The 15,097-nt window shown below is 47.4% G+C and overlaps 6 protein-coding genes across 6 annotated transcripts; 4 read left to right on the top strand and 2 right to left on the bottom strand.

Moving 5' to 3' along the window:
- The first annotated feature begins 67 nt into the window (after positions 1–67).
- On the top strand, positions 68–2,567 carry BABINDRAFT_160029 (DEAD/DEAH box helicase). Its single transcript, XM_019128014.1, has one exon. The coding sequence runs from the start codon at positions 119–121 to the stop codon at positions 2,141–2,143; it is 2,025 nt and encodes a 674-aa protein (XP_018987117.1). The 5' UTR covers positions 68–118; the 3' UTR covers positions 2,144–2,567.
- MSS116 (ATP-dependent RNA helicase) lies at positions 2,557–5,048 on the top strand. Its single transcript, XM_019128013.1, has one exon. It carries the CDS (start codon positions 2,613–2,615, stop codon positions 4,704–4,706), a length of 2,094 nt encoding a protein of 697 aa, XP_018987116.1. The 5' UTR covers positions 2,557–2,612; the 3' UTR covers positions 4,707–5,048.
- Positions 5,049–6,045: 997 nt separating this feature from the next.
- BABINDRAFT_160027 (uncharacterized protein) lies at positions 6,046–6,425 on the top strand. The gene has a single exon (XM_019128012.1). It carries the CDS (start codon positions 6,155–6,157, stop codon positions 6,365–6,367), a length of 213 nt encoding a protein of 70 aa, XP_018987115.1. The 5' UTR covers positions 6,046–6,154; the 3' UTR covers positions 6,368–6,425.
- Positions 6,426–7,085: 660 nt separating this feature from the next.
- On the top strand, positions 7,086–9,098 carry MAE1 (malate dehydrogenase (oxaloacetate-decarboxylating); the record flags this gene model as incomplete). Its single annotated transcript, XM_019130743.1, has 2 exons — positions 7,086–7,150; positions 7,265–9,098. 2 exons carry the CDS (start codon positions 7,086–7,088, stop codon positions 9,096–9,098), a joined length of 1,899 nt encoding a protein of 632 aa, XP_018987114.1.
- Positions 9,099–9,213: 115 nt separating this feature from the next.
- Positions 9,214–13,221, bottom strand: BABINDRAFT_111523 (uncharacterized protein). The gene has a single exon (XM_019126844.1). It carries the CDS (start codon positions 13,026–13,028, stop codon positions 9,330–9,332), a length of 3,699 nt encoding a protein of 1,232 aa, XP_018987113.1. The 5' UTR covers positions 13,029–13,221; the 3' UTR covers positions 9,214–9,329.
- Positions 13,222–13,282: 61 nt separating this feature from the next.
- On the bottom strand, positions 13,283–14,001 carry BABINDRAFT_160024 (uncharacterized protein). Its single transcript, XM_019128011.1, has one exon. The coding sequence runs from the start codon at positions 13,642–13,644 to the stop codon at positions 13,372–13,374; it is 273 nt and encodes a 90-aa protein (XP_018987112.1). The 5' UTR covers positions 13,645–14,001; the 3' UTR covers positions 13,283–13,371.
- Between the last annotated feature and the right edge of the window lie 1,096 nt (positions 14,002–15,097).

Genomic DNA, 15,097 nt, shown 5'->3' with positions numbered 1-15,097 from the left:
ATATAGCGCGTACATGCAGGACTACCAAACATGATCTATCGCATAAAAGGTACTTTATTGGTGGGCCTCTCTGCTGATACACACCCTTATGAGCCTTTAACCCGATAGATCCCTTCAAATGTTGGGTTATATGCGTTGTCTACCTTCATTCATATGCCGTACAAATCGCCCCCTATCGAGATACTTCTCGCTAGTCCTGGCGCGATTCCAAAAGCTCGCGCTACGCGATTACCAGGAACAGTGTATCGACGATTGCCTTGGAGCCTTGGGCACGGGTAAGCGGCGCATTGCGGTTTCGTTAGCCACTGGGGGTGGTAAAACAGTCATTTTTTCCCACCTTATCTCGCAAGTGGTGCCAAGTAAGGGCTATGGACACAAAACGTTGGTGCTTGTGCACCGCAAGGAGCTAGCCGTCCAGGCCGCCAAGCACTGCCAGCTGAGCATCCCCGATAGCAAGGTTGAAATTGACATGGGGGCGCTGAAGTCGACCCACACGGCTGATATCACCGTGGCCTCAGTATGGACGTTGAAGAACGACCGGTTGGCGCTGTACAACCCGCGAGACTATAAAATGATCATCATCGACGAATGTCACCACGCTTCATCCAAGTCGTATGAACGCATCCTCAGTCACTTCCAAGCAAACCTGAGCAACTCGCCTGTGGCGGTAGTGGGCTTCTCGGCCACCATTGAGCGCAACGACGGAATGAGCTTACAGGGAGTGTTTGACGAGATCGTCTTCCGCCGCGATGTCATGGAAATGATTGACAACAACTGGCTCTGTGACGCAAAGTTCACCACTGTTACTAATGCCGCGGCCGACATGTCCCAAGTCAAAGTTGGCAAGTCAAAAGACTACCTCATTTCGAGTCTTGCGAAGCACATGAACACCGATGCAACGAACGAGCTCATCCTCAAGACATACATGCACCTAGCTGTCAAGAACCGGTTGCGGTCGACTTTGATCTTCTGCGTGGATGTGGCGCACGTCCAATCGCTCTTTCACACCTTCCAGAGCAAGGGTATCAACGCGCAATACGTGACGGGCAAGACAAAGTCGCAGTACCGCGGCGAGATAGTGCAGGACTTCAAGGCGGGTAAAATTCCGGTATTGCTCAACTGTGGCGTGTTCACCGAGGGGACAGATATTCCTAACATCGACTCCATCTTTCTTGCACGGCCTACCAAATCCAAACCGCTCCTCCTCCAAATCATCGGCCGCGGCTTACGCTTGCACGAAGGGAAGAGCTTCTGCCATGTAGTAGACTTTGTCGGGGTCAACGGAAATGGGCTCATCTCCGTCCCCACGCTTGCTGGCTTAGATCCATCGGCATCAGTGACAGACATGACGATGGCCGAGATGGTTGAACTCGCTGTGATGGAGCGCGAGAAGACGGAGTTGGCGGCGCTAGCACTAAACAAGGTGAAGATGGAAACGTTTGAGGGGTTTGCCTCCTTCATGCTGGCGGCCAATAAGAACAACAGCTCGGACGAGGAGCTCATCCGCCAGTCGAGGAACCACTGGGTGCGGGTCAACCTCGATTCGTGGGTGCGTTCGATCGGAAAGACTGGACGGTACTTCCGGTTGCAGCGAGAGGACTTTAAAGTGGACGGTGCCTGGAAAAACAGATACTATTTAACGGAGGTGCGGGAGATTCCGCGCCATGCCCCAACAGGGGCCAAGTTCCACTACCGCATGGTCCTCTTCGACAAACCTCTAGACGAGATCTTAAAGCACGAAATGGGCGCCAGCAGCTTCTTTGGCATGCAATGGCGCCAGAGGGCCCCTACTCCGAAGCAGATCACGTCCATCGAAATGCGACTCAAGAAGATTGTGAGTAGGCTTAAGTTTGAAGGCGGCTACAGCCCGACGCAGGAGGAAGTCAACACCGCCATCAGCGACGAGATGAGCACGCTTACCATGGGTGCGGCGTCGGATTTGTTGACTGCGTCGATTTTCACTAGCTCTCGGTTGAAGTGGTTCCTCAAGAGGACGTTCGGCGATAAGCTACATTTCCCGCCGTCCACCTTTCTCTCGCTGAAGGCTCAGCTCCAAGAGGAAAAGAGAAGGTATCTTAAGGCCCACCCCATAGCTGCTGAGACCGCGCCAAAATCTTCGATATCGTCCACCTTGTCTGGATAGTTGCCCATAATGTGGTACTACGCTTTAAAGCTAGTATAATAAGTACGGGTTGGAATCAAAAACACCAGTAGAAATAGACCCCCGCCTGCCTTACCGCCAATGTGGTAATACTTTGACGTTTGACCCAACACAACAGGGTGAATTTCTTGAGTACCGATAAATTCCAAAATTGACATACGAAAAATAACCAAATTATCAATCCTAATTATTCAGCTTCCAGCAAAGGTACCCCAAATTACCAATGGAAATATCAAACTTCATTCATCCTATAAATACAACCAGGAGGCTACATCGTATACTGCGGCTCCCGTGCGGCTCGTCTTCCAAGCATTTTTGCTTTTTCGTTTTTTTTTTTTCCTGTACATTCAAACTCTGAAAAACTTTTTCATACTAAATAGAGGCGTTAAATAAACGTTATCCTGGCTTAATTTGTTTCCGTATCCCTTAAACAAATTACATATAACGCAACATGCAGAAGGTACTTTGTGGTCTTTTAGGGTCAACCGGTTCGAGATCCTTAAGGTTTCCAATAGCCCCAAATAAGCTTGTCGCCACCGCCAGATACAACTCCTCGATCCCAGAAAAGGCGATCCCAACTACCTCAATCGAGTCTAAACCAGTTGAAGAGACTGTCCCATCCACTCCTCTTGAAACTAAGCCGGCGGCTGAGGCCGAGCCAGTTGCTCCGGTTGATGTCGAAGACTACTCTATCGGCTCCTTGGGTAAGGACGGTTTGATCGATACCCACCTCATTGATGCTCTTAAGAGATGTGGCTTCAATACTTTGACTCCAGTCCAGCAGAAGACCGTGAGACCAATTTTGGAAAACAAGCAGGGTGTGGTGGCCAGAGCCAAGACCGGTACCGGTAAGACCTTGGCCTTCGGTATCCCATTGTTGAACCAGCAGTTCAAGATGCTCAAGGACAAGGATCCAAGAGACAGGAAGGCCATCACCGGTGTCCACTCATTGATCATTGCCCCAACCAGAGATTTGGCTTTCCAGATCAGAGAAGAGTTTAACAAGGTCAAGATGAACTCTCCGTTGTTGAAGAAGACCTTAAAGATTGAAGCCTTGGTTGGTGGTGACTCGAGAGGCAAGCAGCTCAGCCACTTCAACTCGTGGCAACCACCGAGCATGATTGTCGCCACCCCTGGCAGATTGATCGACATGTTGAGTGAGCCTTCTGTACGCAGAGCTTTCGCGGGTTTGCAGTACAAGGTTTTGGATGAAGCTGATAGGTTATTGGATATTGGTTTCAAAGATGATTTGTTGCAAATTGACAAGATCTTGACCTCCATCAATACCGAAGAACAAAGCATTCGTACCTTGTTATTCTCAGCCACTATTGATAAGACCGTTACCAACTTTGCCCAGGACCTTATGGGTAAGGAATTCACCTACATCAACACCGTCGACACCAACGAACCGGAAACCCACGAGTTGATCAAACAGACTTTGGTCACCTCCGAGGGCATGTACGAATCCATGATTGCCTCCTTTAACTTTGTCCTCCAGCAGATTGCCGAAAATCCAAATACATTCAAGCCAATCATCTTCTTACCAACCGTCAAGGGTGTCGACTACTACCGTAACATCTTGCACATGGTCTTGAGAGAAGAAAACTTGCGTTTCTCCTGTATCGGTTACCACGGTAAGATGTCCCAGACCGGTAGAGACAAAGCTGTCAAGAGATTCAAGAACCTCTCCAAAACCATCTTGGTGACCTCCGATGTTGGTGCCAGAGGGTTGGATTTCCCAGACGTCACCCACGTTATCCAGGTCTCCATGGCCTCCGAGACCGCCAACTACGTCCACCGAATCGGTAGAACTGCCAGAGCTGGTAAGAGTGGTGCCGCCGTTACCTTCTTGGCTGACGCCGAGTTAAAGTATGTCGATGCCTTGGCCCGGGTTAAGATTAAGTTCGAGAACAGAATCGAAAGCCAGCCGAACGTTGCCTTGCAGGAAATGATCACCAACTTCAACGCTAAGGACTATGAGTTGAACGATGAATGTCGTGGTATGATCTCCGCCTCTTACGGCTTTTACTTCTCCTTGATCCAGAATTATCGTTTGGATGCCAACGCCATGATGGAGACATTGAGTGAGCAATGGACCAAGATGGGCCTCGAGGGCTCCCCAAGAATTCCACAAGCCGTCTTGATGCAAATGAGAAACCTCCAGAAGCGTGGTAACAACAAAGGCAACTCCTATAACCTCAGAGGCAGTGCCCAGCGCTCCCCAATGGGTCGTCGGTACAACGGCGATGGTGGTGCCCAGAGATCTGACAGATATGACGGTGCCAACAAAAAGGGTGGCAGAAAGTTCGAGTTTGACAACTTTGGCTCCGATGATGCCCCGTCCTACAAGTCTAAAGATGGCTTCAAGAGAGGAGGTGGCTTCAGAGATGGTGGTTTCAACAAGGATCGTGGTTCCTTCAGAGATGGTGGTTTTAACAAGGATCGTGTTTCCTTCAGAGACGGAGGTGCTCCAAGGGAAGGTGGTTTCAATAAGGACCGTGGTTTTTCCAGAAACCGCAAGTCTTCCCGCGATGATGACTTTTAAGGGCTAAAACAACTGTGTTTTCACCTGAAAAAAGTAACTGTACACTAAGAATACGACTAATGGAAATTGCTGTTCTGCACTCCTGGGTTAACCAAGTGGTGGCTTTGGCAACTTCGTATCGTCGCTTCACTTAAGGTTCCTTTCTTTTCTCTACTTTTTTTCCTGTTTTCCTCTCTGGGTTCTCAGTTCCTGTGTATATTTTGGATTATTCGCTTGTACATAATTACCTCCATTGTTCCTGTTATATATCAAAATTGTTTTATTCAAGTCACCCTGCTAGCTCTAAAAATTCGTTACAAATTTACCACCCACCGCCACGTCCAGTACTCTTGGAAAATTCACTTGTACTAGCTATACTAATGGTTATTGTTATAACACTTATATATATGCCTGCCGTATTTATATACATGTGTAGTCAGAAATTGAGAGTTCTACAGAGTTTTAGTGTTGGTATGCATATATTTCTCGGTTGTCATTCAATTTTATGCCTTTAATATTTAAAATGTTGATCCATAAGATAAGTTACGGTGATATCATGTATATGTCATAATCATAACTTTCAAGTAAGTCATAGAAACTATACATATAAACACCGAAGTATATTTATCTGTAAATCTATAACTAATGATATGTGAATTACCGTTTCGACGATGTAATTCGATATATAGGTAGCGAATTACAATACTCATCTAGTATCATGTCTGCATTGTACGCTGAAGATTTTCATACGCACATGTATAAGTATTTTTCGCACCCTCCCCAACGTAATTTGCAGGAGACATGTTTCCCGCGCTTTCAAAGATGCCTACTTTACCCTACCAATAACAGGGATGACATCTAATGCTCCCAATAATTCTAACTTCTCTCTGTTCTTTGATTATGCTCTTGAAATCTTCTATATGGATGGAGCAAGAACGCTTGTGGCGAGTGTTCAGGTGCAAACAGTAACTACCGGCAACGGCCTTGGTATGTGTGGACCTGCCGAAAAGACCCTTCACTTATTGACACAGAGCGGTGCCGGAGATGAGCTGCACTCCTGCACACTACCGGATGAACTTTTTTTTGGATAATCGGAGGAGGGAAGAATTAAGTGCCGCACGGAAGATGGCGAAAAATATTCGAAATTTCACCTCCCATCACGTTATCAAATTTTAATCACTCGATCATGCATGAAAACCTTTTCACGGCATCCCGATTTTACCCATACAAACATCTTTTTATGTCGGATATTCCATATACGGTCGACGCTGAGCATTGGGCTTGTTAATAGTAGCCCTTGTGTGGAACAAGTGCCAATCCACTAAACAGTAAATCGGAAAACTTTTAGTGACCATAACTTTAAAAGCGGTTTTGCGAGAATTTTAACGACAGGGAATCCCTCATCCGACGAGTCAAGCTGACAGGGATAGATAGAGACTTTCGCTAAAAAATGATAATTATGCTCTGGTATGGAAACGGGGCGGTTCCCCTCTCTAAGCTGTCAAGGTGCACGTGAGCAGCAGCTACACGGGGTTTTTGATGTTGGCATTTGGCGTACCCCTCTCCTGTCTTCTCCCCTCACTCCACATATTTCCACGTTAAATGCCGCTTCACCCGCAATAGTACTCACCACCCCGCGTATGCCTCTACCCTCCGTCTCAAACATCGAAAAGACCAAGTAGATAATGTTCCTAAAAAAGCCTAGAAGTGAAGTATTGTCAATACAAAAACGACCTGTAAATACCTGGCACGTTGTAAGCCATGATTCAGACTTGAGACCAACGGATGATCCTACCGGAAAAACAGCTAACCACTACGGTTACTAGTGGTGTTACTTTGCTTGTGCATCTCCGCGTGAGCAAAGAGGCGCAGGAATTTTCTTCCACGTGACTAGAACTGTCTGTATCTCCCACCTCAACCCGACTTTTCCCGCCATTCTCTGTCTAAAGTGGTGCGGCTGGGATTATTCAGAGGCTACCCTTCTAACACGCCCGCGTTTAGACCAAAATATGCACAGTACCGGAACATTATTACTATTCTCCTTTTCATGACCGCATTTTCCATGCAGATCGTGTAAGACGCGCGTTGGGTACCCGGTTTTTTTGGACTAGTACATGAATGATTTCGACAGTGGAAGACGTGGCTCCGTCGCAGAGGGGAAGCTGAAAAAAAAAAAAAAAGTGATTTATATAAAGAGGTTGTTGTACCCCCCCATCTAGTGACTGAATATAGAGCTGTTATTTTGAAACATTCGCCCAAAGGTATACTACCTACCACAATTACGCATCAAAGCTTGAAAAGGTTCCCCTCATTTTTCACCCCTAGCTACTTTTTTACGCTGCAAACTACGCGATCCTCCCCGTCGATTTCTTATTTCACAGCTATCATACGTAACACACAATGTTGAGATTCACTCCAAGACCAAGAAATTGTCAAAATCTCTTGAAACCGGCCATCTCGGGTAGGTTACTCAACCAGGTGAGAAATAACTCTTCCGTCTCCACCACTTCCTCTTCCAGAGGCGGTGCCAAGAAGATCCCAGAGCAGATCAAGGTGAATGATCCTTCTGCCCCACCTAGAACCATCACCCACATCCACACGCACACCATCAAGACCCCAGTGGGTGCTGAAGCTGCGTATTCCGCCCCAAAGCCAAGGAGCACCAGATTATCCGTTGACGGTCCGATCGAATGTGACTTGACTGGATTCCAGCTCTTAAACTCCCCCATTTTCAACAAAGGCTCCGCCTTTACGCTTGAGGAAAGAAAGGCCTTCGGCTTAGTCGGGTTGTTACCATCCAAAGTGAATACCTTGGACGAACAGGTCGCCAGAGCCCATGAACAGCTCCAGTACTTGAGGACTCCGTTGGCCAAGAACGATTTCTGTACCTCCATGAGAGTCCAGAACAAGGTTTTGTTCTACGAGTTGGTCAGAAGAAATATCAGGGAGTTGTTGCCAATCATCTACACCCCAACCGAAGGTGACGCCATCGCTGCCTATTCTAATAGATTCAGAAAGCCGGAAGGCTGTTTCTTGTCTATTACTGAACCAGACTCCATTGAGGAGAGATTAGCTGCCTTCGGCGAAGCCAAGGATGTCGACTACATTGTTGTTTCCGACGGTGAAGGGATCTTGGGGATTGGTGACCAGGGTGTTGGTGGTATCAGAATCTCCATCTCCAAGTTGGCCTTGATGACCCTCTGTGGTGGTATCCACCCGGGCAGAGTTGTTCCGGTCATTCTCGATGCCGGTACCAACAACCAGGAAATGTTGAGCAATGACTTGTACATGGGTAACAAGTTCCCAAGAGTTAGAGGCGAGGAGTACGACCAGTTCGTTGACAAGTTCATCCAGGCCGTCAAGAAGAGATTCCCCGACGCGGTGATGCACTTTGAGGATTTCGGTGTCTCCACCGCTAGACCATTGTTGCAGAGATACCGTAACGTGATCCCATGCTTCAACGATGATATCCAGGGTACCGGTGCCGTTGTTATGGCCTCAATGACAGCCGCTTTGCAGTTTTCTAACCGCGAGTTGTTGGACTCTGAGGTGCTCATCTACGGTGCTGGTTCCGCTGGTTTGGGTGTTGCCGACCAGATTGTCAACCACATGGTCACCCACGGTGCAACCGTCGAAGAAGCCAGAGCTAAGATCCACTGCATGGACAGAAACGGTTTGATCTTGCAGAACATGGCTGGTACCAAGGCGGCATCTGAGGCTCAGATGGCCTACGCCGATGCCACTGAGGCCTGGGAGGGTGTTGACACCAGCGACTTGGTTGAGGTGGTCAGACAGGTGAAGCCAACCGTCATTGTTGGTTGCTCTACCCAAGCGGGTGCCTTCAACGAGCAAGTTATCAAGGAGATGTACAAGCACAACCGTCAGCCAATTGTGTTCCCATTGTCTAACCCAACCAGGTTGCACGAAGCCATTCCCGCCGATCTTATGAAGTGGACCGACGACAACGCTTTGATTGCTACCGGTTCTCCATTCGCCCCCGTCAATGGCTACTACATTTCCGAAAACAACAACTGCTTCACCTTCCCAGGTATCGGTTTGGGTGCCGTATTGTCCAGATGTACCACCATTTCTGATACCATGGTGTCTGCTGCCGTTGACCAGTTGGCTGCTTTGTCGCCAAAGAAGACCAACCCAAAGAATGGGTTGTTGCCACCGTTGGAGGAGATCGATGAGGTTTCTTCCAAGGTTGCTGTCGCTGTGATCTTGCAGTCTTTGAAGGAGGGTACGGCCAGAGTTGAGATGGAAGACAAGCCAAACAGCGAAGGTAAGGTTTCGGTTCCAAGAGACTTTGAAGGTTGTTTGGAATGGGTCAAGTCCCAGATGTGGAAGCCAGTTTACAGACCATTGGTCAAGGTTGAACACGTGCCAGAAATCCACACCCACCAGTACTAGGCCTTTCAACCTACCCTCTGCATAAATACCGTTACTAAAAAAATAATAGAGAAATTAAACTAAAGATATGTAGATTGGCCGCACGATTTTTTATTTTACATTCACACTGCTAGGTTTTGCGTAAACTAAATTCCGCAGCATTTCGTCAGAGCTCCAGCATGTGCTAAACACAGTAAAAGTGTTATTCTACACCAATCTTACCATTATTTATGCGATTAAATCTTCAATGGTCTAAAACAGAGGTACTTGGAAATGGTACACCTTCCCAGAACCGCCACCGACAAAATCCGGCGGAACATTCACCGATAGGTCCGCATTGTTCATACCGTATATTTTAGTTCTGATAAACCAAGCGGTTTCGGTAAACAGTTCCCCGAATGACGCATCCGAAAGATTGGTGCCATTGCTGTTATCCATACACGGGATACACAAGTGGATGATTTCGTTCACCACAGGATCAGGAACTTGCTGTCCGCATTCTCGTAAGCCCGTCACCAAGACTTTTACCATACACTCGTATGTTCTCAAGTTGTAGTTTGGAATATTTAACACAAGTTGGTGTGGTGTTCCCAGTACCGTTTCACGTTGGAGCGGCATCAGACTAATCCGAGAATACACCTGCTGGATGACCGATTTCTGTTTGATCAAGGGCCACAAGGCAACAAACCTCGAGGCCATGAAGGACCCACCGTGTTGAAATACTTGCTCAAACGCATTGCACAATGGCACAATCAAGCGAAGGTCATCAGTTGCTTGGAACGAGGCATACAATACGGGCCACGAATCAGCAAGAACTGGTAATAAACGCCGGGGGGAAGTCGCAAGGACAGGAATAAGCGATTTGTAGATCGTCAAGATTTGGTTTTGCAAATTAACCGAGGGGTGGTTAAGGAGACGGATACCGTAGTTAAACACACGTTGCACCATGTAGTAGATCTTTTCGGGAAGGGGAGAGTCCCACTCTTCATCCTCGTTAGAACCACCCCCCGCGGTGTCGTCAGCTTCCTCTCGGTTCCACATGGATTCGAGGCCATCTTCCTCATCGTCACTATCTACTTCGCGCAACTTATCGTCGGAAAGGGACGAAGCCTCCTTGAACGGCTTCCCTGGGTGGTTTGCAAACTTCTTTCCAGACTCCTCTTGATCAGGGTTCAAAATCTCATCTAGTTGCTGGTCTTTGTACTCCAACATACCAATCAACCCGTCAATATTCTTGATACCCCAAGGCCGATGAAGCTTCAGCTTCAGCTCCAGCTCCTCTCTACCGTCCCTTGCACCTTCAGCTTCCAGGGGGTATTTCTCATGGACTTGGTCAATAATCTCCTGGAACACCATGAAGAATCCCTCGCTGAGCAATGCATAGCCATGGTACATATCCAACAAGAGAAACATTGAGTTAATCAAATCGTTGAGATGGCTGATCAAGTCCATCTTCCCAATCTTGATCAAAACTAGGAGGATTTTCGACAAGGAAGGGGTGATCGCGGTCAGCGATAATTTGAGACTGATAGCATCCGTCAAATAGTCGGCATTGTCTTCGATCAAATCCACCACAGTGCCATCTGGGTAGCATTTTGCAGCGATCCGCTGTAATGTATGCATAGCGTGCCGCTGAACGGAGGAGTCCGAGTGGGACAAGCAATCGATGACGGGGAATAAAAGGCTCATCAAGTGAGGTTTGAATTCCTCTACAGCCAGATGGCGACACACGTTGGCAATGGCTTCAAGCGCTATGCACTGGGAAAGCAGCGACTCAAGGGATGAGCCTGCTATCGGCATACTGGTGTTTTGCAGCAATGATAGATCTTCGAGAGTAGAGATGGATACTTCAAGGATTGTGTATAATGCGTCGTCCAAGGCTCGCAGAAGAGAGGAGTCCAGATAACTACTCAGCTCATCCACCTCGTCAAAGCAAAGAAAATCGTCCACAAAGGGCTGTAATTGAAGCTCGGCATTGCTTGGCTCAGCCATCCCATCCATTAGGTGATTCAACATCCACAACCCTAAGCTCTGCTTGGTATGGCCTCGGTCGTTGTCATCAACCACGAGGGATTCAATAACCGAGCCCATGATCTCTTCGGCACACTCCCCATCTACATTGTCAATGGTGGCTTTCTTAATTAAGCCACCAATGACATTTAGTAGTCGTCTGATTGACGCTTCCTTGTTTTCAGTCATCGCTATGGCATTGAAAATCGGAAGGGTCGTAGAACCCTCCATCTCCGTCAGGACCGTTTCTTGGTGCAGCGCAAGTAATTCGTTCGTCCGGTAGTAATCTTTGACCGTCGTCACTATTTGCGTATCGGCCTTCTTTGAGGATCTGTTAGACTGCTGAACCAGATTACTTAACTCTTCAAACACAACCGACCTGATATTTTCCAAAGCCAGGCTAAACCGCCTTGCCTGGTATCGGATATCGTCTCTATCTGCTCCAGCAAAAATAAGGCCCTGTAACGACTTCAAATAAAAGGCAATCACGTCCATGGCGTTCACTTCTCTCGAATTATCACTGTTGGAGTGAAAGATCTGGACTGAAAGTTGAGGGACCCAGAAGTTGGTTAATCTAGTGTACATGATGTCACGGGTCTGGGTCGTCTTACCACTGGATTGGATAAAGCTGGAAGGGAGAAAGTCTGACGGTCCAAGTTCATGTGTTGCCAAGCGGAGATAGACCCACATGTCAATAGATTCGCCGATACAGGCATTCAACGAGCTGAAGTTGTTTTGGAAGATGGACTCCACGAGGCTCGTCAATGCCTTGGAAATGACTGTGAACTTGGCGCTACTTTGGAGCATATGTACTTCCTGTTCATTGAACAACTTCTGGTAGTGTCTGAACACGGTGGCCAACACTTTGTGAATCCGATCCGAGTTTCCCTTCAACCACATCTCGTCCCTGGGGGTTGTAAAAGGCTTGGAGGTCTCTGTGGTTTCGTCAAGCGATAAAGCGATAACGGAAACATCCTGCGTATCTCTCAACTCGTCCAAGCTAGCCAAGCGTTTGGGACCGGCTTGACGTTCAAACACGGCATCATCAAACACCAACGCGAGCAAGTCTTTCAACAAACCCAATAGCTTCTCCACTGCCGTGTAGTGCAATTTGATCGAACTGGTGGTGATCAACCTGGCTATTACAGAGACGGTTTTTGGCAACACGAGCGAGAGCATGTCGCCGCCCCTTCTGTTTTCCCCGGTGGCTATTACCAGGAAGTACAAGAGACGCAAACAGGCTGTGGAATTTAGCATCAATTCCAACTGGGAAGTATGCGTTGAGGTAGCCATTATGGTCAAAAGGACTGTGGCGGCATGACCAACAACGGGTAGTAGCGGCTGGGAGGAATCCTCATGGTTTAGGAACGTGGTGCCGGAGGGGCTGTTAAGGGCAGTGAATAGTTCGCTCAAACACGCTACTCCGGAGGCTTTGAGCTCTCCGCTTTTTTCATCGCGGATTAGCTTGGTCTGGATGGCGTCGTCCTCCTTGGAGCTGGCACCGGGGGCTGGCGGAGGTCCGCCGGTCAAGATCACGATCAACGGGAACAATTGTCTTGCTAAAGGTACGAGAATTCCCGAGTCTGTGGCCCCCCAACAGTGGCGAATCAACAAGGTGAGGAGTTGTAGGACGTAGGATGTCAGGAGATCATCGAGTTGGGTCAACTCGGTGCTTAACAAGTGGGCGATGGGGACAAATATGTAATCGCCTAGCTGGGTGGTTAGCCTCATGGGAGATTCCGGAGAGGAGCCGCTACCCTCAACGGCCTTTTGGAAGGCATCAAGTAAGCTTACCAAGTCTCGGGATAACTGGAGGGGCGATACGGCGGGTTCTATTTCTGAGTTACTTATCGGCTGTGTCAGAGGGAAGACTGATTGTGACAAGGCAATACAATGCGGCTTGACCGCTTGGAAAATCCTTGTAACTTCCTCTGAGTTCATTACAGGGCAGGGTGAATAATGATGTCAGATAGAATAATATTGGTGAGAGAAGTTGAATCGATGAGATATGTGGATATTAATAGCCGAAGGCGTGTATGTAGGATAAGCTCGGGCCATCTCCGGCGAGAAATATTTCAGCCCAGGCGCGTCATGTCTAGCGGTCTCAAATTAAAATCTTGGAGTGTTTAGTATCTGATACAGAGAGTTTAATTATTATATATATTTATTGTATGTTTTATAGAAGAGAGACCCCATAGAAAAAAAAAATAGTGAAAGAACCAGAATAGCCAAAGAAACCGAGAAAAAAAAAAGAAAACGAAAGAACCCATGCTGCTAGAATCGCTTATGGAAAGCAGTCGTAGTAGCCCATAACCTTGGTGAACTCCCTAACGTTTCTGTCCTTGCGAACATGAACAGGCTCGTCGCTTTCCATGGAGGAAATGGACGAGGTGGAGCCTCTTCTAGACTCATTGAACTCTCTTTGAAGATCAAAGTCTTTGTGGTTTGGGATGGCTGTGGCTCTAGGTACAGTCACAACCAATTGGCCGATGCTGTGAAAAGGGTTGAAGAAGCCGTCTGGAAAAACAGAGAGATTCATGAGAGGGGAAGCTGCCATTGTATATGTGTGATTGCCGAATCGATGTGTAAGCTTAATTCGGTATTAGACTGGATAAGAGTATATAAGACGAGTGTCAACGGTGAATGATTAGATGAGTATCTTATCGTAGAGTATGGTTTATATATGTTTCTGTTGAAGACGCAATGGAAATAGGAAAAGAAGTGTCAGCTTAACTGGGGGGATGTGCGCGGTTTATATATTTGGAGAGTGATAAGACACCTATCGTATACCAAATAGCTAAGTGAGTGAATTTGTGTAAGGCTTCCCCTCAGTTGCGTTAGTGAGTAAAATGCAAGTACGATCATACGAGGGAGGGGAGTGGCGTGGAAAGTGGGCAAGCATCTCGTGTGTGTTTACGTGTTGTGATTGCACTGAACCTACGTAGATCACAGCCTCAGCCTGTCAGACAGTGTCGCCATACAAAATATGTTGGATTGACTCATACATTTTGCATTTCGTTTATCGTAAAAGTTAATATGGCGTAGGCAGTGGCTACGGTTGGTACCTCTCCGAAGAATCTAGACGCTGCAGAACCTTAATGAGAGGGTCGGCGCTGTCCGTCCTGTACACACTTCGGGCATAATCGCCCAACAACGCCACGGAATTACTTCTCCTATCTAATATTCGCTGACACAGTTTCTTTTTCCATTTTGACGTATCGCTGGGAAATACTTATAGTATCATTGCTACCAGTCAATAATTCGGTATACATTCTGTTTCTATGCTGTAGCCAATGGGTATTAAATCCTCCGTGATCTTGCTGTCACTACACGTCTTTTTTTTTTTTGGGTAAGATACCCTGCTTTGTACTCTGCCATTCCCCTCCCTGAGCCGCGCCTGCGAATTCTGATTCTCTCGCTCGTAACGAGGTGTGTTTGACAGTGCGGCCAAAGTATGCGCGCCTCCCAAATACCCCTCTCTGAAAGGTAAACATCCACGTGCCATTCCCCTCCCTGGCGGCTATGAAGCCAGCACCGCTGCCGTTTTAGCACATCAGGGTTGGTGTGACGTAACATTATACTCCCCTCATAGACTGGACACCGAATTTGCTGGCGAAAAACGGATAAACACGCGGGAAGTTCTAGATCTGGTTTCATAAAACACACTCTGCCTTACATTGTGGTCACAAGTTTTACGCTAGGGGGCTGGCTTGATAGACATGGTTTGGTTTAGCTGAATTATGGATTCGTACATATATACCTTGGGGGCCTACAAACACCGTGGCCCATCCAGGACACAAAGATAACCGTTGGATCCTGAATGGAACTTAATTGTTGATAGATACCGGAATAACTCTGGGTTGCTTGTGCGTCGGTATATTTGGTGGCGGAGATTAACTCGCACTTAGAGAGAACTAGAATTATGGCTTATTAAGGTTTCTCATGTGGGTGATAATTACCCTCTGCAACCTTTCGGAGCTCGGAGTATATTAGCTTTAAATTTAGGTGCT

The sequence above is a fragment of the Babjeviella inositovora genome (assembly GCF_001661335.1).
Source record: "Babjeviella inositovora NRRL Y-12698 unplaced genomic scaffold BABINscaffold_2, whole genome shotgun sequence".
Classification (NCBI taxonomy): domain Eukaryota; kingdom Fungi; phylum Ascomycota; class Pichiomycetes; order Serinales; genus Babjeviella; species Babjeviella inositovora.
The sequence above is the reverse complement of the archived record's forward strand: the minus strand, read 5'-3'. Positions and strand labels throughout refer to the sequence as shown.

What these genes read in the sequence shown, in the direction of transcription:
- BABINDRAFT_160029 (XM_019128014.1), top strand. Translation starts at nt 119, where the DNA reads ATGTTGGGTTATATGCGTTGTCTACCTTCATTCATATGCCGTACAAAT.
- MSS116 (XM_019128013.1), top strand. Translation starts at nt 2,613, where the DNA reads ATGCAGAAGGTACTTTGTGGTCTTTTAGGGTCAACCGGTTCGAGATCC.
- BABINDRAFT_160027 (XM_019128012.1), top strand. Translation starts at nt 6,155, where the DNA reads ATGGAAACGGGGCGGTTCCCCTCTCTAAGCTGTCAAGGTGCACGTGAG.
- BABINDRAFT_111523 (XM_019126844.1), bottom strand. Translation starts at nt 13,028, where the DNA reads ATGAACTCAGAGGAAGTTACAAGGATTTTCCAAGCGGTCAAGCCGCAT.
- BABINDRAFT_160024 (XM_019128011.1), bottom strand. Translation starts at nt 13,644, where the DNA reads ATGGCAGCTTCCCCTCTCATGAATCTCTCTGTTTTTCCAGACGGCTTC.